This window comes from Heterodontus francisci, chromosome 3 (genome assembly GCF_036365525.1).
Source record: "Heterodontus francisci isolate sHetFra1 chromosome 3, sHetFra1.hap1, whole genome shotgun sequence".
NCBI classification, from domain to species: Eukaryota; Metazoa; Chordata; class Chondrichthyes; order Heterodontiformes; family Heterodontidae; genus Heterodontus; species Heterodontus francisci.
Window position 1 is genome coordinate 165,874,062 of NC_090373.1, and position 23,001 is coordinate 165,897,062.

At 46.1% G+C, this 23,001-nt stretch overlaps 1 protein-coding gene across 2 annotated transcripts in view; it reads left to right on the forward strand.

Moving 5' to 3' along the window:
- Positions 1-275: 275 nt before the first annotated feature.
- The window catches only part of mfsd4b (major facilitator superfamily domain containing 4B), a 56,196-nt gene continuing 33,470 nt past the window's right edge, over positions 276-23,001 (forward strand). Inside the window, exon 1 of one of the 2 annotated variants that reach the window (XM_068027356.1) lies at positions 276-713. In XM_068027356.1, coding sequence (XP_067883457.1) covers positions 453-713 — 261 coding nt within the window. In that variant the 5' untranslated portion in view covers positions 276-452. The remainder of the gene's footprint in view (positions 714-23,001) is intronic. The other variant, XM_068027347.1, reaches the window with a different exon arrangement.

Sequence of the window (23,001 nt, forward strand, 5' to 3'; positions counted from 1 at the left end):
TAGCACCTGTGGAAGAGTCTGTCACTCTAGAATTGGCCTTTATAGCCACTCCAGGCGCTGCTTCACAAACCACTGACCACCTCCAGGTGCTTACCCATTGTCTCTGGAGACAAGGAGGCCAAAGATTATTGCTCAGTATTATTACTATGTTTTGCAGTATTATTGCTCTATTATTACTATGTTTTGCAGTATTATTGCTGTGTGTTATTACTATATATTGCAGTATTATTGCTGACTATTTGCAGTGTTTTTGCCTGCCAGGTGTGTTGCTATGTGGATATTATTGCTGTAATTTGCTGCCTGTCTCTGTTTGTTGTCCTTTCCCGGCTTGTTTTCTTGCTGTTTTGTGATGATTCTGCTCTTGTGACACCGGCTCCTCCCCCACTTCCTGACCGAGGCCGGCCTGGGCGCCACCAGGAGCTGGGGTCGGGGGTTCGGGGCTGGGCAGTGCCATGCCAGAGTCCGAGGTGATACCGGGCCGGGCGGGAGGCCCCTCGGCCGCGGGGAGGAAGCAGGTGCGGTTCGCGCGGCCGCTGCAGCAGCTGCCGGAGGAGGAGGAGGAGGACGATGAGGAGACGCTGTTCGAGACGGGCCGGAGCCGGCGGCAGAGCCGATGCCGCGGGTTGGAGCAGGAGGCTGGGCCCGGGGTGCGGGTGGTCCGGGACGGCCGCTGCGCCGACACCTTCCTGCTGTGCGGCGCTTTCCTGGGGCTGGTGAGTGTGTGGTGGGGGGGGGGGGGGCAGGGGCAGGGCCTGGGGAAGCGGGGGCCGGGCCTAGGCCTCAGAGTCGGACAGCTGCCGATCCAGACGCAGCAGCTCAGTCCCCCTGAACAAACGGCCATTGAGTGCCCTTCATCCATAATACATTAGCATAAATGTGGATGAATTCGGGAAATTCATCTTGAGTTAACTTGCTGTAGTGTTTTGATGAGGTAACAGAGGGTTGATCAGGGTAATGCTGTTGATGTGATGTATGTAGATTTCCAGAAGGTATTTGATAAAGTGCTGCACAACAGGCTTATCAGCAAAGTTAGAGCTCATAGAATAAAAGGGACAGTGACAGCATGAATACCAAGTTGGTTGAGGGACAGGAAACAGGGAGTCATGACGAGAAGGAAAGTAGGGTTTCCCAGAAGGAGGGATAAACAAAAGAACAAAGAACAAAGATAATTACAGCACAGGAACAGGCCCTTCGGCCCTCCAAGCCTGCGCCGATCCAGATCCTCTCTCTAAACATGTCGCCTATTTTCTAAGGTTCTGTATCTCTTTTCTTCCTGCCCATTCATGTATCTGTCTAGATACATCTTAAAAGACTCCATCGTGCCCGCATCTACCACCTCCGCTGGCAATGCGTTCCAGGTGCCCACCACCCTCTGCGTAAAGAACTTTCCACACATATCCCCCCTAAACATTTCCCCTTTCACTTTGAACTCGTGTCCTCTAGTAATTGAAACCCCCACTCTGGGAAAAAGCTTCTTGCTATCCACCCTGTCTATACCTCATGATTTTGTACACCTCAATCATGTCCCCCCTCAACCTCCGTCTTTCTAATGAAAATAATCCTAATCTACTCAACTTCTCTTCATAGCTAGCGCCCTCCAGACCAGGCAACATCCTGGTGAACCTCCTCTGCACCCTCTCCAAAGCATCCACATCCTTTTGATAATGTGGCGACCAGAACTGTACGCAGTATTCCAAATGTGGCCGAACCAAAGTCCTATACAACTGTAACATGACCTGCCAACTCTTGTACTCAATGCCCCGTCCGATGAAGGAAAGCATGCCGTATGCCTTCTTGACCACTCTATTTACCTGCGTTGCCACCTTCAGGGAACAGTGGACCTGAACACCCAAATCTCTCTGGACATCAATTTTCCCCAGGACTTTTCCATTTACTGTATAGTTCACTCTTGAATTGGATCTTCCAAAATGCATCACCTCGCATTTGCCCTGATTGAACTCCATCTGCCATTTCTCTGCCCAACTCTCTAATCTATCTATATTCTGCTGTATTCTCTGACAGTCCCCTTCACTATCTGCTACTCCACCAATCTTAGTGTCGTCTGCAAACTTGCTAATCAGTCCACCTATACTTTCCTCCAAATCATTAATGTATATCACAAACAACAGTGGTCCCAGCACGGATCCCTGTGGAACACCACTGGTCACACGTCTCCATTTTGAGAAACTCCCTTCCACTGCTACTCTCTGTCTCCTGTTGCCCAGCCAGTTCTTTATCCATCTAGCTAGTACACCTTGGACCCCATGCGCCTTCACTTTCTCCATCAGCCTGCCATGGGGAACCTTATCAAACGCCTTACTGAAGTCCATGTATATGACATCGACAGCCCTTCCCTCATCAATCAACTTTGTCACTTCCTCGAAGAATTCTATTAAGTTGGTAAGACATGACCTTCCCTGCACAAAACCATGTTGCCTATCACTGATGAGCCCATTTTCTTCCAAATGGGAATAGATCCTATCCCTCAGTATCTTCTCCAGCAGCTTCCCTACCACTGACGTCAGGCTCACCGGTCTATAATTACCTGGATTATCCCTGCTACCCTTCTTAAACAAGGGGACAACATTAGCAATTCTCCAGTCCTCCTGGACCTCACCCGTGTTTAAGGATGCTGCAAAGATATCTGTTAAGGCCCCAGCTATTTCCTCTCTCGCTTCCCTCAGTAACCTGGGATAGATCCCATCCGGACCTGGGGACTTGTCCACCTTAATGCCCTTTAGAATACCCAACACTTCCTCCCTCCTTATGCCGACTTGACCTAGAGTAATCAAACATCTGTTCCTAACCTCAACATCCGTCATGTCCCTCTCCTCGGTGAATACCGATGCAAAGTACTCGTTTAGAATCTCACCCATTTTCTCTGAGTCCAAGCATAACATTCCTCCTTTGTCCTTGAGTGGGCCAATCCTTTCTCTAGTTACCCTCTTTCTCCTTATATATGAATAAAAGGCTTTAGGATTTTCCTTAACCCTGTTTGCTAAAGATATTTCATGACCCCTTTTAGCCCTCTTAATTCCTCGTTTCAGATTGGTCCTACATTCCCGATATTCTTTCAAAGCTTCGTCTTTCATCAGCCGCCTAGACCTTATGTATGCTTCCTTTTTCCTCTTAGCTAGTCTCACAATTTCACCTGTCATCCATGGTTCCCTAATCTTGCCATTTCTATCCCTCATTTTCACAGGAACATGTCTCTCCTGAACGCTAATCAACCTCTCTTTAAAAGCCTCCCACATATCACATGTGGATTTACCTTCAAACAGCTGCTCCCAATCTACATTCCCCAGCTCCTGCCGAATTTTGGTATAGTTGGCCTTCCCCCAATTTAGCACTCTTCCTTTAGGACCACTCTCGTCTTTGTCCATGAGTATTTTAAAGCTTACGGAATTGTGATCACTATTCCCAAAGTAGTCCCCTACTGAAACTTCAGCCACCTGGCCGGGCTCATTCCCCAACACCAGGTCCAGTATGGCCCCTTCCCGAGTTGGACTATTTACATACTGCTCTAGAAAACCCTCCTGGATGCTCCTTACAAATTCTGCTCCATCTGGACCTCTAACACTAAGCGAATCCCAGTCAATGTTGGGAAAATTAAAATCTCCTATCACCACCACCCTGTTGCTCCTACATCTTTCCATAATCTGTTTACATATTTGTACCTCTATCTCACGCTCGCTGTTGGGAGGCCTGTAGTACAGCCCCAACATTGTTACCGCACCCTTCCTATTTCTGAGTTCTGTCCATATTGCCTCACTGCTCGAGTCCTCCATAGTGCCCTCCTTCAGCACAGCTGTGATATCCTCTTTGACCAGTAATGCAACTCCTCCACCCCTTTTACCTCCCTCTCTATCCCGCCTGAAGCATCGATATCCTGGGATATTTAGTTGCCAATCATGCCCTTCCCTCAACCAAGTCTCAGTAATAGCAATAACATCATACTCCCAGGTACTAATCCAAGCCCTAAGTTCATCTGCCTTACCTACTACACTTCTTGCATTAAAACAAATGCACCTCAGACCACCAGTCCCTTTATATTCATCATCTGCTCCCTGCCTGCTCTTCCCCTTAGTCACACTGACTTCATTATCTAGTTCCTTACAGGCTTTTGTTACTACCTCCTTACTGTCAACTGACCTCAATTGGTTCCCATCCCCCTGCCACATTAGTTTAAACCCTCCCCAACAGCGTTAGCAAAAGCACCTCCAAGGACATTGGTTCCAGTCCGGCCCAGGTGTAGACTGTCCAATTTGTAATAGTCCCACCTCCCCCAGAACCGGTCCCAATGTACCAAAAATCTGAACCCCTCCTTCCTGCACCATCTCTCAAGCCACGCATTCATCCTGACTATTCTTTCATTTTTACTCTGACTATCACGTGGCACTGGTAGTAATCCTGAGATTACTACCTCTGAGGTCCTACTTTTTAACTTGGCTCCTAACTCCCTAAACTCTGCTTGTCGGACCTCATCCCGTTTTTTACCTATATCATTAGTGCCTATGTGCACAATGACAACTGGCTGTTCACCCTCCCCCTTTAGAATGTTCTGCAGCCGATCTGAGACATCCCTGACCCGTGCACCTGGGAGGCAACATACCATTCGGGAGCCTCGTTTTCGACCACAGAACCGCCTATCTACTCCCCTTACAATCGAATCCCCTACAACTATAGCCCTTCCACTCTTTTTCCCGCCCTTCTGAACAGCAGAGCCAGCCACGGTGCCATGGACCTGGCTACTGCTGCCTTCCCCTGGTGAGCCATCTCCCTCAACAGTATCCAAAACGGTATACTTGTTTTGGAGGGAGATGACCGCAGGGGACTCCTGCGCTGCCTTCCTGCTCTTTCTCTGCCTTTTGGTCACCCATTCCCTTTCTCCCTCAGCAATCCTAATCTGCGGTGTGACCAATTCACTAAACGTGCTATCCACGACCTCCTCAGCATCGCGCATACTCCAAAGTGAGTCCATCCGCAGCTCGAGAGCCGTCATGCGGTCTAACAAGAGCTGCAGTTGGACACACTTCCTGCACGTGAAGGAGTCAGGGACATCAGCCATGTCCCTGAGCTCCCACATTGAGCAAGAGGAGCATGACACGGGTCTGAGATCTCCTGCCATTTTTAATCTTAAGCTTAACTTAGTTAAATGAAAAAGGAACGAAAAGTTTTTACCAATCACAATAAAACCAGAGAAATCGAAAAAGCCTTACCTTATAAACACCCCACCGAGTCCTTTTTTTTTGGTTAGAGGAGGAGGGCGGGTGGGAGACACGACAAGTGTGGTGTCTCGGGTTCAGAAACCGCCCAAATATATAGTGTTTTACTTACCCAGCAGCCCCCTGGCCTCCGCCGAAAAACAAAAGGAAATTAAATTTACTTTCAAACTGACCTTCCCAGCTGCTCACTCGCTCACACTCTGCTCCCGAAAAAGCTGCTGCAATGAAAGGAAAGTTATTTTAAACCTCCCTAATATATAGTGTTTTACTTACCCAGCAGCCCCCTGGCCTCCGCCGAAAAACAAAAGGAAATTAAATTTACTTTCAAACTGACCTTCCCAGCTGCTCACTCGCTCACACTCTGCTCCCGAAAAAGCTGCTGCAATGAAAGGAAAGTTATTTTAAACCTCCCAAATATATAGTGTTTTACTTACCCAGCAGCCCCCTGGCCTCCGCCGAAAAACAAAAGGAAATTAAATTTACTTTCAAACTGACCTTCCCAGCTGCTCACTCGCTCACACTCTGCTCCCGAAAAAGCTGCTGCAATGAAAGGAAAGTTATTTTAAACCTCCCAAATATATAGTGTTTTACTTACCCAGCAGCCCCCTGGCCTCCGCCGAAAAACAAAAGGAAATTAAATTTACTTTCAAACTGACCTTCCCAGCTGCTCACTCGCTCACACTCTGCTCCCGAAAAAGCTGCTGCAATGAAAGGAAAGTTATTTTAAACCTCCCTAATATATAGTGTTTTACTTACCCAGCAGCCCCCTGGCCTCCGCCGAAAAACAAAAGGAAATTAAATTTACTTTCAAACTGACCTTCCCAGCTGCTCACTCGCTCACACTCTGCTCCCGAAAAAGCTGCTGCAATGAAAGGAAAGTTATTTTAAACCTCCCAAATATATAGTGTTTTACTTACCCAGCAGCCCCCTGGCCTCCGCCGAAAAACAAAAGGAAATTAAATTTACTTTCAAACTGACCTTCCCAGCTGCTCACTCGCTCACACTCTGCTCCCGAAAAAGCTGCTGCAATGAAAGGAAAGTTATTTTAAACCTCCCAAATATATAGTGTTTTACTTACCCAGCAGCCCCCTGGCCTCCGCCGAAAAACAAAAGGAAATTAAATTTACTTTCAAACTGACCTTCCCAGCTGCTCACTCGCTCACACTCTGCTCCCGAAAAAGCTGCTGCAATGAAAGGAAAGTTATTTTAAACCTCCCAAATATATAGTGTTTTACTTACCCAGCAGCCCCCTGGCCTCCGCCGAAAAACAAAAGGAAATTAAATTTACTTTCAAACTGACCTTCCCAGCTGCTCACTCGCTCACACTCTGCTCCCGAAAAAGCTGCTGCAATGAAAGGAAAGTTATTTTAAACCTCCCAAATATATAGTGTTTTACTTACCCAGCAGCCCCCTGGCCTCCGCCGAAAAACAAAAGGAAATTAAATTTACTTTCAAACTGACCTTCCCAGCTGCTCACTCGCTCACACTCTGCTCCCGAAAAAGCTGCTGCAATGAAAGGAAAGTTATTTTAAACCTCCCAAATATATAGTGTTTTACTTACCCAGCAGCCCCCTGGCCTCCGCCGATAAACAAAAGGAAATTAAATTTACTTTCAAACTGACCTTCCCAGCTGCTCACTCGCTCACACTCTGCTCCCGAAAAAGCTGCTGCAATGAAAGGAAAGTTATTTTAAACCTCCCAAATATATAGTGTTTTACTTACCCAGCAGCCCCCTGGCCTCCGCCGAAAAACAAAAGGAAATTAAATTTACTTTCAAACTGACCTTCCCAGCTGCTCACTCGCTCACACTCTGCTCCCGAAAAAGCTGCTGCAATGAAAGGAAAGTTATTTTAAACCTCCCAAATATATAGTGTTTTACTTACCCAGCAGCCCCCTGGCCTCCGCCGAAAAACAAAAGGAAATTAAATTTACTTTCAAACTGACCTTCCCAGCTGCTCACTCGCTCACACTCTGCTCCCGAAAAAGCTGCTGCAATGAAAGGAAAGTTATTTTAAACCGCCCAAATATATAGTGTTTTACTTACCCAGCAGCCCCCTGGCCTCCGCCGAAAAACAAAAGGAAATTAAATTTACTTTCAAACTGACCTTCCCAGCTGCTCACTCGCTCACACTCTGCTCCCGAAAAAGCTGCTGCAATGAAAGGAAAGTTATTTTAAACCTCCCAAATATATAGTGTTTTACTTACCCAGCAGCCCCCTGGCCTCCGCCGAAAAACAAAAGGAAATTAAATTTACTTTCAAACTGACCTTCCCAGCTGCTCACTCGCTCACACTCTGCTCCCGAAAAAGCTGCTGCAATGAAAGGAAAGTTATTTTAAACCGCCCAAATATATAGTGTTTTACTTACCCAGCAGCCCCCTGGCCTCCGCCGAAAAACAAAAGGAAATTAAATTTACTTTCAAACTGACCTTCCCAGCTGCTCACTCGCTCACACTCTGCTCCCGAAAAAGCTGCTGCAATGAAAGGAAAGTTATTTTAAACCTCCCTAATATATAGTGTTTTACTTACCCAGCAGCCCCCTGGCCTCCGCCGAAAAACAAAAGGAAATTAAATTTACTTTCAAACTGACCTTCCCAGCTGCTCACTCGCTCACACTCTGCTCCCGAAAAAGCTGCTGCAATGAAAGGAAAGTTATTTTAAACCTCCCAAATATATAGTGTTTTACTTACCCAGCAGCCCCCTGGCCTCCGCCGAAAAACAAAAGGAAATTAAATTTACTTTCAAACTGACCTTCCCAGCTGCTCACTCGCTCACACTCTGCTCCCGAAAAAGCTGCTGCAATGAAAGGAAAGTTATTTTAAACCTCCCTAATATATAGTGTTTTACTTACCCAGCAGCCCCCTGGCCTCCGCCGAAAAACAAAAGGAAATTAAATTTACTTTCAAACTGACCTTCCCAGCTGCTCACTCGCTCACACTCTGCTCCCGAAAAAGCTGCTGCAATGAAAGGAAAGTTATTTTAAACCTCCCAAATATATAGTGTTTTACTTACCCAGCAGCCCCCTGGCCTCCGCCGAAAAACAAAAGGAAATTAAATTTACTTTCAAACTGACCTTCCCAGCTGCTCACTCGCTCACACTCTGCTCCCGAAAAAGCTGCTGCAATGAAAGGAAAGTTATTTTAAACCTCCCAAATATATAGTGTTTTACTTACCCAGCAGCCCCCTGGCCTCCGCCGAAAACAAAAGGAAATTAAATTTACTTTCAAACTGACCTTCCCAGCTGCTCACTCGCTCACACTCTGCTCCCGAAAAAGCTGCTGCAATGAAAGGAAAGTTATTTTAAACCTCCCAAATATATAGTGTTTTACTTACCCAGCAGCCCCCTGGCCTCCGCCGAAAAACAAAAGGAAATTAAATTTACTTTCAAACTGACCTTCCCAGCTGCTCACTCGCTCACACTCTGCTCCCGAAAAAGCTGCTGCAATGAAAGGAAAGTTATTTTAAACCTCCCAAATATATAGTGTTTTACTTACCCAGCAGCCCCCTGGCCTCCGCCGATAAACAAAAGGAAATTAAATTTACTTTCAAACTGACCTTCCCAGCTGCTCACTCGCTCACACTCTGCTCCCGAAAAAGCTGCTGCAATGAAAGGAAAGTTATTTTAAACCTCCCAAATATATAGTGTTTTACTTACCCAGCAGCCCCCTGGCCTCCGCCGAAAAACAAAAGGAAATTAAATTTACTTTCAAACTGACCTTCCCAGCTGCTCACTCGCTCACACTCTGCTCCCGAAAAAGCTGCTGCAATGAAAGGAAAGTTATTTTAAACCTCCCAAATATATAGTGTTTTACTTACCCAGCAGCCCCCTGGCCTCCGCCGAAAAACAAAAGGAAATTAAATTTACTTTCAAACTGACCTTCCCAGCTGCTCACTCGCTCACACTCTGCTCCCGAAAAAGCTGCTGCAATGAAAGGAAAGTTATTTTAAACCGCCCAAATATATAGTGTTTTACTTACCCAGCAGCCCCCTGGCCTCCGCCGAAAAACAAAAGGAAATTAAATTTACTTTCAAACTGACCTTCCCAGCTGCTCACTCGCTCACACTCTGCTCCCGAAAAAGCTGCTGCAATGAAAGGAAAGTTATTTTAAACCTCCCTAATATATAGTGTTTTACTTACCCAGCAGCCCCCTGGCCTCCGCCGAAAAACAAAAGGAAATTAAATTTACTTTCAAACTGACCTTCCCAGCTGCTCACTCGCTCACACTCTGCTCCCGAAAAAGCTGCTGCAATGAAAGGAAAGTTATTTTAAACCTCCCAAATATATAGTGTTTTACTTACCCAGCAGCCCCCTGGCCTCCGCCGAAAAACAAAAGGAAATTAAATTTACTTTCAAACTGACCTTCCCAGCTGCTCACTCGCTCACACTCTGCTCCCGAAAAAGCTGCTGCAATGAAAGGAAAGTTATTTTAAACCTCCCAAATATATAGTGTTTTACTTACCCAGCAGCCCCCTGGCCTCCGCCGAAAAACAAAAGGAAATTAAATTTACTTTCAAACTGACCTTCCCAGCTGCTCACTCGCTCACACTCTGCTCCCGAAAAAGCTGCTGCAATGAAAGGAAAGTTATTTTAAACCTCCCAAATATATAGTGTTTTACTTACCCAGCAGCCCCCTGGCCTCCGCCGAAAAACAAAAGGAAATTAAATTTACTTTCAAACTGACCTTCCCAGCTGCTCACTCGCTCACACTCTGCTCCCGAAAAAGCTGCTGCAATGAAAGGAAAGTTATTTTAAACCTCCCAAATATATAGTGTTTTACTTACCCAGCAGCCCCCTGGCCTCCGCCGATAAACAAAAGGAAATTAAATTTACTTTCAAACTGACCTTCCCAGCTGCTCACTCGCTCACACTCTGCTCCCGAAAAAGCTGCTGCAATGAAAGGAAAGTTATTTTAAACCTCCCAAATATATAGTGTTTTACTTACCCAGCAGTCCCCTGGCCTCCGCCGAAAAACAAAAGGAAATTAAATTTACTTTCAAACTGACCTTCCCAGCTGCTCACTCGCTCACACTCTGCTCCCGAAAAAGCTGCTGCAATGAAAGGAAAGTTATTTTAAACCTCCCAAATATATAGTGTTTTACTTACCCAGCAGCCCCCTGGCCTCCGCCGAAAAACAAAAGGAAATTAAATTTACTTTCAAACTGACCTTCCCAGCTGCTCACTCGCTCACACTCTGCTCCCGAAAAAGCTGCTGCAATGAAAGGAAAGTTATTTTAAACCGCCCAAATATATAATGTTTTATTTACCCAGCAGCCCCCTGGCCTCCGCCGAAAAACAAAAGGAAATTAAATTTACTTTCAAACTGACCTTCCCAGCTGCTCACTCGCTCACACTCTGCTCCCGAAAAAGCCCCTGATTTTCTTGAAGGGTCACTGACCCGAAACGTTAACTCTGCTTCTCTTTCCACAGACGCTGCCAGACCTGATGAGTGGTTCCAGCATTTCTTGTTTTTATTCCTGATTTTCTTGATCTGTATTAATGACAGGTCACAAGTTCAAAATTTGTGGCTTATGCAAAACTTGGAAGTATTGTGAACTGTGAGGAGGATAGTGATAAACTTTAAGTGGACATAGGCCGGCGTTTTATACCCCCTGTAGGGGCGGCAGGGAGGGGGCGTAAAATTGAGTGGGAGGTGAGGGGCCCGTCCCCGACGTCTTCCTGCTGCAATTTTATGAGTGGCGGCAGCAAGTAACAGCCTGCCCATCCCGGTCAATCAAGGCCCTTGTGGCTAATTAATTGCCACTTAAGGGCATTCTCCCAACGCCCTGGTGTATAACCAACAATGGGTGGGTGGCTCAGAAGGCTGCCCAGTAAAACCTAGTGGTCTCCTTGCAGGGGAGAGACCCTCCTGGTTAGGTGCCCTATGCCCTAGGGAGGGTCACCCCCCTACGGCACAAGCTGCCCCCCCTACGGCACATCCACCACCACCCCCCTGCTCCATCACCGGGGCCTGGCCGATTGTCCCTGGCAAGGCCGAACACACTTGCCTCTATTATTTATTATTTATTTTTATTTAGAGATACAGCACTGAAACAGGCCCTTCGGCCCACCGAGTCTGTGCCGACCAACAACCACCCATTTATACTAACCCTACAGTAATCCCCTATTCCCTATCACTTCCCTACACTAGGGGCAATTCACAATGGCCAATTTACCTATCACCTGCAAGTCTTTGGATGTGGGAGGAAACCGGAGCACCCGGCGAAAACCCACGCAGACACGGGGAGAACTTGCAAACTCCGCACAGGCAGTACCCAGAATCGAACCCGGGTCCCTGGAGCTGTGAGGCTGCGGTGCTAACCACTGCACCGCCCATATTCTGGGGCCTCCTCCATTGCTGCTCCTCTCCCTGGGCTGCAGTCCCAGCAGTGGCCACCACTCCTACTGATTGGCCGGCAGCTCTTCGAGGCAGGACTTATTGGCTCAGTGAGGTGGAAGTCCTGCCCGAAGCCAATTAAGGACAGGGCCACGTAAAATCACAGTGTGTCTCGCCCCTAATGTTTTGGTCAGTGGGCGGGGCCTCCACTGCTGTAAAACTCCGGCCATAGACATAGGCTGGTGGAATGGGCAGTCACGTGGCAGATGAAATTTAATGCAGAGGTGTTAAGTGATAAATTTTGGTAGGAAGAGCAAGGAGAGACAATATAAAATAAAGGATAAAATTCTAAAGCGGTTGCAGGAACAAAGCAACCTGTGGGGATATGTGCTCAAACCAATGAAGGTGGGAGGGTGGGTTGAGAAAAAGGCTAAAAAGGCATACGGGATCCTGAGCTTTATAAATAGAGGCATAGAGTACAAAAGCAAGGAAGTTATAAACCTTTATAAAACACTGGAGTATTGTGTCTAATTCTGGGCACCGCACCTCAGGGAGGATGTGAACGCTTTAGAGAAGGTGCAGAAAAGATTTCTGAGCATGGTTGCAAGGATGAGGCACTTCAGTTACATGGATAGATAGGAGAAGCTGGGGCTGTTCTCCTTGGGGAAAAGAAGGTTGAGAGGATATTTGATAGACATGTTCAAAATCATGAGCGCCTAGACAGTAGATAGAGAAAATCTTTCCATCAGGAAGGGTTGAGAACCAGAGGATACTGATTTAAAGTAATTGGTAAAAGAACCAAAGGTGACAAGAGGAAACACTTTTTGTGCAGCGAGTGGTTGGGATCTGGAATGCACTGCCTGAAGAGTGTGGTGGAGGCAGATTCAATCATGGCTTTCGAAAGAGAATTGGATAAACACCTGAAAGGAAAGAATTTGTTGAGGTACAGGGAAAGGGCCGGCATGTGGGACCAGCTAAATTGCTCTTGCAGAGAGCCGGCATAGGGTAAATGAATCGAATGGGCTTTTTCCATGCTGTAATCATTCTATAAATCTACTTGCACACCTACTAACACCAGGAATGCTGGTGATGTACCTTATAGCAGGGCACACCAGTAGCACGATTGATATGCACTTTGCACACCTTACACCCATATATAGTAGTCGTATGGATATATCACCATACTGAAACATAGACACATCAAACAGACAGATTGCTAGGTGGAAATGAGAGCACACTATCTCACAAACAGACTGTCACACTGGCATTCAGATCCACCAAAAAGCCAGTAACTAAGAGACATTAACACACGGGTAGGGCTTTGAGGGTTACCAAGGCTAGTGGATTGCTCTAGCATATGTTCAGATTGCTTGTGCATGTAATTTGAAACATTATTCCACTGAATCAGGCCTACCCAAGTAGTTAATGTTTTCTGCCAGATACCTATCTAGATTTGTTGGAGATATCAAACAGTTCAGAGGAGTTTGGAAATAAGTGGTGATCTCTGCAGCACTGCCAGTCTGATGGTCTTGAACGACTCCTAATAGACCGGCACACTCTCTGTGCAAACAACTCTCACTGTTACTGGCTGTACAACTGATGTACATCCTACTAGGAGAGCACAGTATATTAGAATGTTGCAGTGTTCAGTCCTTTTAGAAAATGTGGACATTGGTCTTAAATGGGAATGAAATGCTAAATTATTGAAGTTTTGTTTTCTGCAAATTTTTACCCAGCTTGTGTCTCAGCTTTCATCTTGGCTAGGGACCAAGTGCTGGAAAATGGGATGAGAGTAGATAGGTGCTTGATGGTCGGCATGGACATGATGGGCTGAAGGGCCTGTTTCTGTGCTGTATAGCTCTATGACTCTTTCCAACTGCTTTGCAGACTGTGACACGGTTTCTCCACAGTGCATAGTGATATAGGACATGTGATTTGTAAGGGTTCAAAGTTTATTTCTTTTAGTTTTAAAATGGAAGGATGAGCTACATGGAAGGTGTGTGTAAATGGCCCCCTCTTCCCACTCCGCCCCGTCCCCACCCCCCCCCCCCCCACCCATCCCATCCCTATTTAGACGTTGTTGGTGTGAGATTTGGAAGAAAAGAAATTCTTGAGTTTTTGCAGTGCCTTTCGTGACCTCAAGACTTCGCAAAGAGCTTTACAGCCAATGAAGCACTTTTTCTAAAGTGTAGTCACAGGCTTTGAACAAGTATTTTGTATTCGTCTTCATGGTGGAAGCATCCCAAGAATAGCAGAAAATCAGGAGGCAAAAGGGAAGGAGAAACTTTAAACAATCACTATCACGAGAGAAAAAGTAATGGGAATACAAATTGATCAAAAGGCTGACAAGTCCCGTGGACTTGATGGCCTGCATCCAAGGGTCTTCAAAGAAGTGGCTGCAGAGATAGTGGATGCATTGGTTGTAATCTTCCAAAGTTCCCTAGAATTTGGAAAGGTCCCAGCGGATTGGAAAACCGCAAATGTAACACCCCTGTTCAAGAAAGGAGGGAGACCGAAAGCAGGAAACTATAGACCAGTCATTCTAGCATCTGTCATTGGGAAAATGCTAGAATCCATTATTAAAGAGGTAGTAGCAGGACATCTAGAAAATCACGATACAATCAGGCAGAGTCAAGATGGTTTTGTGAAAGGGAAATCGTGTTTGACAAATTTATTGGAGTTCTTTGAGGATGTAACAAGCAGGGTAGATAAAAGGGAACCAGTAGATTCAGTATATTTGGATTTCCAAAAGGCATTCGATAAGGTGCCATATAAAAGGTTATTACACAAGATAAGAGCTCATGGAGTTGCTATATTAGCATAGATAGAGGATTGGTTAACTAACAGGAAACGGAGAGTTGGGGGATTTTCAGGTTGGCAAACTGTAACTAGTGGATTGCCACAGGGATCAGTGCTGGGGCTGCAACTATTTATGATCTATAATTAATGACTTGGATGAAAGGACCAACTGTATTGTAGCCAAATTTGCTGACAATTTGAAGACCAGTATGAAGGCAAGTTGTGAGGAGAACACAGAGTCTGCAGAGAGCTATAGATAGGTTAAGTGAGTGGGCAAAAATTTGGCAGATGGAGTATACTGTGGGAAAATGTGAGGTTGTCCACTTTTGCAGAAAGAACAGAAAAGCAGAATATTATTTACGTGGAGAGAGTCTGCAGAATGCTGTGGTACAGAGGGACCTGGGTGTCCTTGTACATGAATCACAAAAAGTTAACAGGTACAGCAAGTAATTAGGAAGGAAAATGGAATGTTGGCATTTATTGCAAGGGGGAAGTTTTGCTACAACTGCACAGGGCATTGGTGAGACCACATCTAGAGTACTGTGTACAATTTTGCACTCCTTACTTAAGTAGGGATATACCTACATTGGAAGCAGTTTAGAGAAGGTTTGTTAGGTTGATTCCTGTGATGAAGGGTTTGTCTTATGAGGAAAGGTTGAACAGGTTGGGCCTATACTCATTGTAATTTGGAAGATTGAGGTGATCTTATTGAAAAGTATAAGAATCTGAGGGGGATTGACAGGGTAGATGCTGAGAGGATATTTCTCCTCATGGGGGAATTAAGGGGTCTCCCATTTAAGACGGAGATGAGGCGGAATTTCTTCTCTTCAGAGGGCCGTAGGTGTTTGAAATTCTCTTCCCCAGAGAGCAGTAGAGGCTGGGTCATTGAATATATTCAAGGCTGAGTTAGACGGATTTTTGGTTGACAAGGGAGTCGAGGGTTATGGGGAGTAGGCAGGAAAGTGCAGTTACGGCCACAATCAGAACAGCCCTGATCTTACTGAATGGCGGAACAGGCTTGAGCGGCCGAATGGCCTACTCTTGCTCCTATTTCTTATGATCTTATGTTCTTATGTAATTTAGGAAGTGTGGCAGTCAATTTGCACACAGCAAGCTGCCACAAACAACAAAAAGATGATGTCCAAATAATTTGTTTTTTAGAGATGTTGGTTGAGATATAAATATTGGCCAGGATACGGGGACTGACTCCTCTGCTCTTCATCGAAATAATGCCATGGGATCTTAATAACTACCCTCTGAATGCTGTGTTGGTATTTTTTTGGAGTGAAGATTAATGAGCAAGGACCAGCAGCCCTTTTCGTGGAGTCTATTCTGCGAGTGGGGGTTTGTGGCCTCTTGCTTATGGATGACCACTTCCTCCTGTTTTCATTATTAACACTACTGTTGGGAGTTTACTGATGGGAGGTGATTTTGTTGTAATAACTCAGCTGGGAGAAACAGTTTAAAGTTGCACAATCTTCATTAAAAGGCATTTGGGAAACCTTTTCTCATTTGCAAATAACAATGTGAATTGCATTGAGAGACTTTGTCAACTCAGTCACACATGTTGTCTGAATGAAAATTTTTTGCCTCTTCTGTTTAGTTAAGGGATAAAGGTTTTGCACTTCAAACAGACAGTCCATCCCAATTTATTTAACGGTGCTTTTAAATTATTCAGCAGAGTTTGGGCAGAGCGTTTCTGCAGTGCTTAGCTCAGATTGTAAGTAGCTGTCTGATTATATTATGGGGTGGAGCCCAGAGCAACGAAGAATGAAGTACAGCATTATCTTTCAGCTGTGACTTGTGATGCTGCACTGTCCGCTGTACTGTTTTCCTGATGTAACGAGTCACTACACCTCTGAAATAATTTGTTGTGTGAAGCACTGAGACATTTCAGTGTGATAAGACTCTGTAGAAATGCAGGTTATTATTTGTCTTCCTGCACAGACCAACAACAACAAACAAGTTGGTCAGTCCTGGACAACTTTCTTTATGTTTGTTCTCGGGATGTCAACTAGGCCGCATTTGTTGTCCTGTGAAGGCGCTGGGCCTTCTTGAACTGTGCAGTCCTTGTGATGGTGCTCCCACAATGATGTTAGGGTAAGGATTTTGGAGATGTTGACCCAGCGACAATGTAGGGGCCCTGATACATTTCCAGTTCAGGTTAGTGCGTGACTTTGAGGTGATTGTGTTCCCAAAATGCTGTCCCTTCTGGCGGTAGAGGTCTCAGTGAGGGAGGTTCGATTGAAATACTACTACTGAAGCCATTTGCTTTGATGTGTAGTGGCTGTCGCATTTTCTATACTACAATAGTGACTACACTTCAAAGGTCATTGGCTGCAAGGCGCTGCTTTGGGATGTCCTGAGGGTTTGAAAGGCGCTATATAAATGAAAGTCTGGGGTAGATACAGAGGAACTACTTTCCTCTGGTGGGGGAATCGGGATGTTTATTGTTGGATCCAGTCGGTCGAACCCGTCGTCAGTGACCCATTGTTGAACGTACAAACCTTTGCCACCTAGTATTAACTTTCAATTCTGTGTATTTTATTTTTTTTTATTCCTTCAGGGGTTGTGAGTGTCGCTGGCTTGGCCAACATTTGTTACCCATTATACTTGCCCTTGAGAAGGTGGTGGTGAGCTGCCTTCTTGAACCGCTGCAGTCCTTGGGGTTTAGGTATACACACAGTGCTGTTAAGAAGGGAGTTCCAGGATCTTGACCCAACGACAGTGAAGGAATGGTGATATAGTTTCAAGTCAGGATGGTGTGTGGCTTGGAGGGGGACTTGCAGGTGGTGGTGTTCCCATGCATCTGCTGCCTTGTCCTTCTAGGTGGTAGAGGTCGCGGGTTTGGAAGGTGCTGTCGAAGGAGCCTTGGTGAGTTGCTGCAGTGCATCTTGTAGATGGTACACACTGCTGCCACTGTGCGTCGGAGGTGGAGGGAGTGAATAGTGAAGGTGGTGGATGAGATGCCAGTCAAGCGGGCTGCTTTGTCCTGGATGTTGTCGAGCTTCTTGGGTGTTGTTGGAGCTGCACCCATCCAGGCAAGTGGAGAGTATTCCATCACACTCCTGACTTGTGCCTTGCAGATGGTGGACAGGCTTTGGGGAGACAGTAGGTGAGTTACTCGCCACAGGATTCCTAGCCACTGATCTGCTCTTGTAGCCACAGCATTTATGTGGCTGGTCCAGTTCAGATTTTGGTCAATGGTGACCCCCAGGATGTTGATAGTGAGTAGTTCAGCGATTGTAATGCCATTGAATGTCAAGGGGTGATGGTTAGATTCTCCCTTGTTTGAGATGGTCATTGCCTGGCAGTTGTGTGGTGCGAATGTTACTTGCCACTTATCAGCCCAAGCCTGGATTTTGTCCATGTCTTGTTGCATATGGACACGGACTGCTTCAGTATCTGAGGAGTCGAAAACGGTGCTGGACATTGTGCAATCATCAGTGAACATCCCCCCCCTTCTGACCTTTATGATGGAAGGAAGGTCGTTGATGAAGCAGCTGAAGATGGTGGGGCATAGGGCACAACCCTGAGGAACTCCTGCAGTGATGTCCTAGGTCTGAGATGATTGGCCTCCAACAACCACACCCATCTTTCTTTGCACTAGGTATGACTACAACCAGTGGTGAATTTTCCCCCTTATTCCCAGTGACTGCAGTTTTGCTCGGGCTCTTTGATGCCATACTCAGTCACATGCTGCCTTGATGTCAAGGGCAGGCACTCTCACCTCACCTCTGGAATTCAGTTCTTTTGTCCATGTTTGGATCAAGGCTGTAATGAGGTCAGGAGCTGAGTGGCCCTGGCAGTATCCAAACTGAGCATTGGTGAGCAGATCTTTGCTGTGTAAGTGCCTCTTGATAGCACTGTTGACGACATCTTCCATCACTTTGCTGATGTTTAAGAATACACTGATAGGGTGGTAACTGGCCAGGTTGGATTTGTCCTGCTTTTTGTGGACAGGACATACCTGGGCAATTTTCCACATTGTTGGGTAGATGCCAGTGTTGTAGCTGTACTGGAATAGCTTGGCTAGGGGCGCAGCTAGTTCTGGAGTACAAGTCTTCAGTACTACAGCTGGGATGCTGTCAGGACCCATAGCCTTTGCAGTATCCAGTACCTTCAGCCGTTTCTTGATATCACGTAGAGTGAATCGGATTGGCTGAAGTCTGGCATCTTCCTGGGGACCTCAGGAGGTGGCTGAGATGGATCATTCTCTTGGCACTTCTGGCTGAAGATGGTTGCAAGTGTGTCAGCCTTGTCTTTTGCACTGATAGAGTCATAGAGTTTTACAGCACAGAAACAGGCCCGTCGGCCCACCGTGCGTGCGCCGACCATCAAGCACCCGTCCAAACTAATCCCATTTTCCCACACTTGGCCCATAGTCTTGTATGCTATGGCGTTTCAAGTACTCATCTAAGTACTTCTTAAATGTTGTGAGTGTTCCTGCCTCTACCAGCTCTTGAGGCAATGTGTTCCAGATTCCAACCACCCTCTGGGTGAAAACATTTTTCCTCAACTCCCCTCTAAACCTCCTGCCCCTTACCTTAAATCTATGCCCCCTGGTTATTGACCCCTCCGCTAAGGGAAAAAGTTTCTTCCTATCTATCCTATCAATGCCCTTCATAATTTTGTATACCTCAATCAGGTTGCCCCTCAGCCTACTCTGCTCCAAGGAAAACAACCCCATCCTTTCCAGTCTCTCTTCATAACTGAAATGCTCCAGCCCAGGCAACATCCTGGTGAATCTCCTCTGCATCCTGTCCAGTGCAATCACATTCTTCCTATAATGTGGTGACCAGAACTGTACACAGTACTCCAGCTGTGGCCTAACTAGCATTTTATACAGCTCCATCATAACCTCCCTGCTCTTATATTTTATGCCTCGGCTAATAAAAGCAAGTATCCCGTATGCCTTCCTAACCACCTTATCTACCTGTGCTGCTGCCTTCAGTGATCTATGGACAAGCACTCCAAGGTCCCTCTGACCCTCTGTACTCCCTAGTGTCCTACCGTCCATTGTGTATTCTGTTGCCTTGTTAGTCCTCCCAAAGTGCATCACCTCACACTTTTCAGAATTAAACTCCATCTACCACAGCTCCACCCATCTTACCAGTCCATCTATATTGTCCTGTAATCTAAGGCTTTCCTCCTCACTATGACACCACCAATTTTCATGTCGTCTGCGAACTTACTGATCATACCTCCTATATTCACATCTAAATCATTAATGTACACTGCAAACAGTCAGGGTATCAGCACCGATGCCTGTAGTACCCCACTGCTCATAGGCCTCCATTCCCAAAAACAATCCTTGACCATCACCCTCTGCCTTCTTCCACTAACCCAATTTTGAATCCAATTTGCCAAATTGCCCTGGATCCCATGGGCTCTTACCTTCTTAACCAATCTCCCATGCGGGACCTCATCAAAAGCCTTATTGAAGTCCATGTAGACTACATCAACTGCTTTACCTTCATCTACACATCTAGTCACCTCCTCGAAAAATTCAATCAAATTTGTTAGACACAATCTCCCCCTGACAAAGCCATGCTAACTATCCCTGATTAATCCCTGCCTCTCCAAGTGGAGATTAATCCTGTCTCAGAATTTTTTCCAATAATTTCCCTACCACTGATGTTAGACTCACTGGCCTGTAATTACCTGGTTTATCCCTGCTACCCTTCTTGAAGCATTCGCTGTCCTCTAGTCCTCTGATACATCTCCTGTGGCCAGAGAGGATTTGAAAATTTGTGTCAGAGCCCGTGCTATCTCCTCCCTTGCTTCACATAGCAGCCTGGGTTACACCTCATCTGGGCCTGGGGATTTATCCACCTTTAAGCCTGCTAATACATCCTCCTTTTCAATGCTAATTTGTTCAAGTATATCACAATTCCCCTCCCTGTTCTCTACACCTACATTGTTCCTCTCCATCGTGAAGACAGATGAAAAGTAATCATTCAAAACCTCACCTATGTCTTCCGGCTCCACACACAGATTGCCTCTTTGATCCTAATGGGCCCCACTTTGTCCCTGGTTATCCTCCTGCCCTTAACATACTTATAATACGCCTTGGGATTTTCCTTTATCTTGTCTGCCAGTGATTTTTCATGCCCCCTTTTCGCTCTCCTAATTACTTTTTTCAGTATTCCCCTACACTTTCTATACTCCTCTAGGACCTCCGCTGTTCTCAGCACTCTGAATCTGCCATTAGCCTCCTTTTTTATCCTTATCCAATCCTCTGTATCCCTTGACATTCAGGGTTCCCTTGACCTGTTGGTCCTACCCTTCACCTTTACAGGAACATGCTGCACCTGAACCCTCACAATTTCCTTTCTGAATGTCTCCCACTGGTCTGATGTAGACTTTCCTATAAGAAGTTGCTCCCAGTTCACTTTGGCCAGATCCTGTTTTATCATATTGAAATCTGCCTTCCCCCAATTCAGTACTTTTATTTACGGTCCCTCTATGTCCTTTTCCATAACTACCTTAAATCTTAGAGTTGTGGTCACTATCCCCAAATGCTCTCCCACTGCCACTTCTACCACTTGTCCGGCTTCATTCCCCAGGATTAAGTCCAGTACTTCTCCCCCTCTTGTAGGACTCTCTACGTGCTGGCTCAAAAAGCTGTCCTGAATGAACTTGAAGAATTCCGCCCCCTTTAAGATTTTTGCACTAATACTATCCCCTCTAATAATCCCCTACTATTATTAGAGTCATAGAGTCGTACAGCAGAGAAACAGGCCCTTCTGCCCTCCGCGTCCATGCCGCCCATAATGCCTAGCTATACTAATCCCACCTGCCTGCATTAATTCCATATCCCTCTATGCCTTGCTCATTCAAGTACCTGTCCAGATGCCTCTTAAATGTTGCTACTGTTCCTGCCTCCACCACCTCCTCAGGCAGCTCATTCCAGATACCCACTATTCTTTGTGTGAAAAAAATTACCCCTTTGATCCCCTTTAAACCTCCTCCCTCTCACCTTAAATCTATGTCCTCCAGTTTTAGTCACCCCTACCATGGGAAACAGACTCTGGCTATCTACCCTATCTATGCCTCTCATAATTTTATATACCTCTATCATGTCCCCTCTCAGCCTCCTTCGCTCCAGGGAAAACAGACCCAGCCTATCCAATCTCTCTTAATAACTCAAGCCCTCCAAACCAGGCAACATCCTTGTGAGTCTTTTCTGCACCCTCTCTAGCTTAATCACATCTTTCCTGTAGTGCGGCGACCAGAACTGCACACAGTACTCTAAATGCGGCCTAACCAATGTTATGTACAACTGTCACATGATGTCCCAACTCTTGTACTCAATGCCTCGGCCAATGAAGGCAATCATGCCATACGCCTTCTTCACCACCCTGTCTACCTGTGTTGCCATTTTCAGGGAACTATGTACTTGCACCCCAAGGTCTCTCTGCTCAACAACACTCCCCAGGGCCCTGCCATTCACTGTAGATGTCCTGCCCTGGTTTAACTTCCCAAAATGCATCACTTTGCACTTGTCAGCGTTAAATTCCATTTGCCAATCCCGTTCCCACTTTCCCAGTTTATCTATATCCTGTTGTAACCTTAGACAAACTTCTTCACTGTCCACTATACCACCAATTTTGGTGTTATCTTTTGGTGAACCTTCTGGACCAGCCTACCATGCGGGACCTTGTCAAAGGCTTTGCTAAAGTCCATGTAGACAACGTCCATCGTCCTGCCCTCGTCAATCCTCTTGGTCACCTCCTCAAAAAACTCAATCAAATTTGTGAGACATGATTTCCCATGCACAAAACCATGCTGACTATCCCTAATCAGACCTTGCCTTTCCAAATGCATGTAAATCCTGTCTCAGAATCCCTTCCAGTAACTTTCCCACCACTGATGTAAGGCTCACCGGCCTGTAGTTCCCTGGCTTATCCCTGCGGCACAGTGGCGCAGTGGTTAGCACCGCAGCCTCACCGCTCCAGCGACCCGGGTTCAGTTCTGGGTACTGCCTGTGCGGAGTTTGCAAGTTCTCCCTGTGTCTGCGTGGGTTTCCGCCGGGTGCTCCGGTTTCCTCCCACCTCCAAAGACTTGCAGGTTGATAGGTAAATTGGCCATTGTAAATTGCCCCTAGTATAGGTAGGTGGTCGGAGAATGATGGGGATGTGTTTCAATGCGAGAAGTATAACAGGTAAGGCAGATGAACTTAGAGCTTGGATTAGTACTTGGAATTATGATGTTGTTGCTATTACAGAGACTTGGTTGAGGGAAGGACAGGATTGGCAGCTAAATGTTCCAGGATTTAGAAGCTTCAGGCGGGATAGAGGGGGATGTAAAAGGGGTGGGGGAGTTGCATTACTGGTTAAGGAGAATATCACAGCTGTACTGGGGGAGGACACCTCGGAGGGGTCATGCAGCGAGGCAATATGGGTGGAGCTCAGGAATAGGAAAGGTGCAGTCACGATGTTGGGGGTTTACTACAGGCCTCCCAACAGCCAGCGGGAGGTAGAGAAGCAGATATGTAGACAGATTTTGGAAAGATGTAAAGGTAACAGGGTTGGAGTGGTGGGTGATTTTAACTTCTGCTATATTGACTGGGACTCACTTAGTGTTAGGGGCTTTGATGGGGCAGAATTTGTAAGGAGCATCCAGGAGGGCTTCTTGAAAC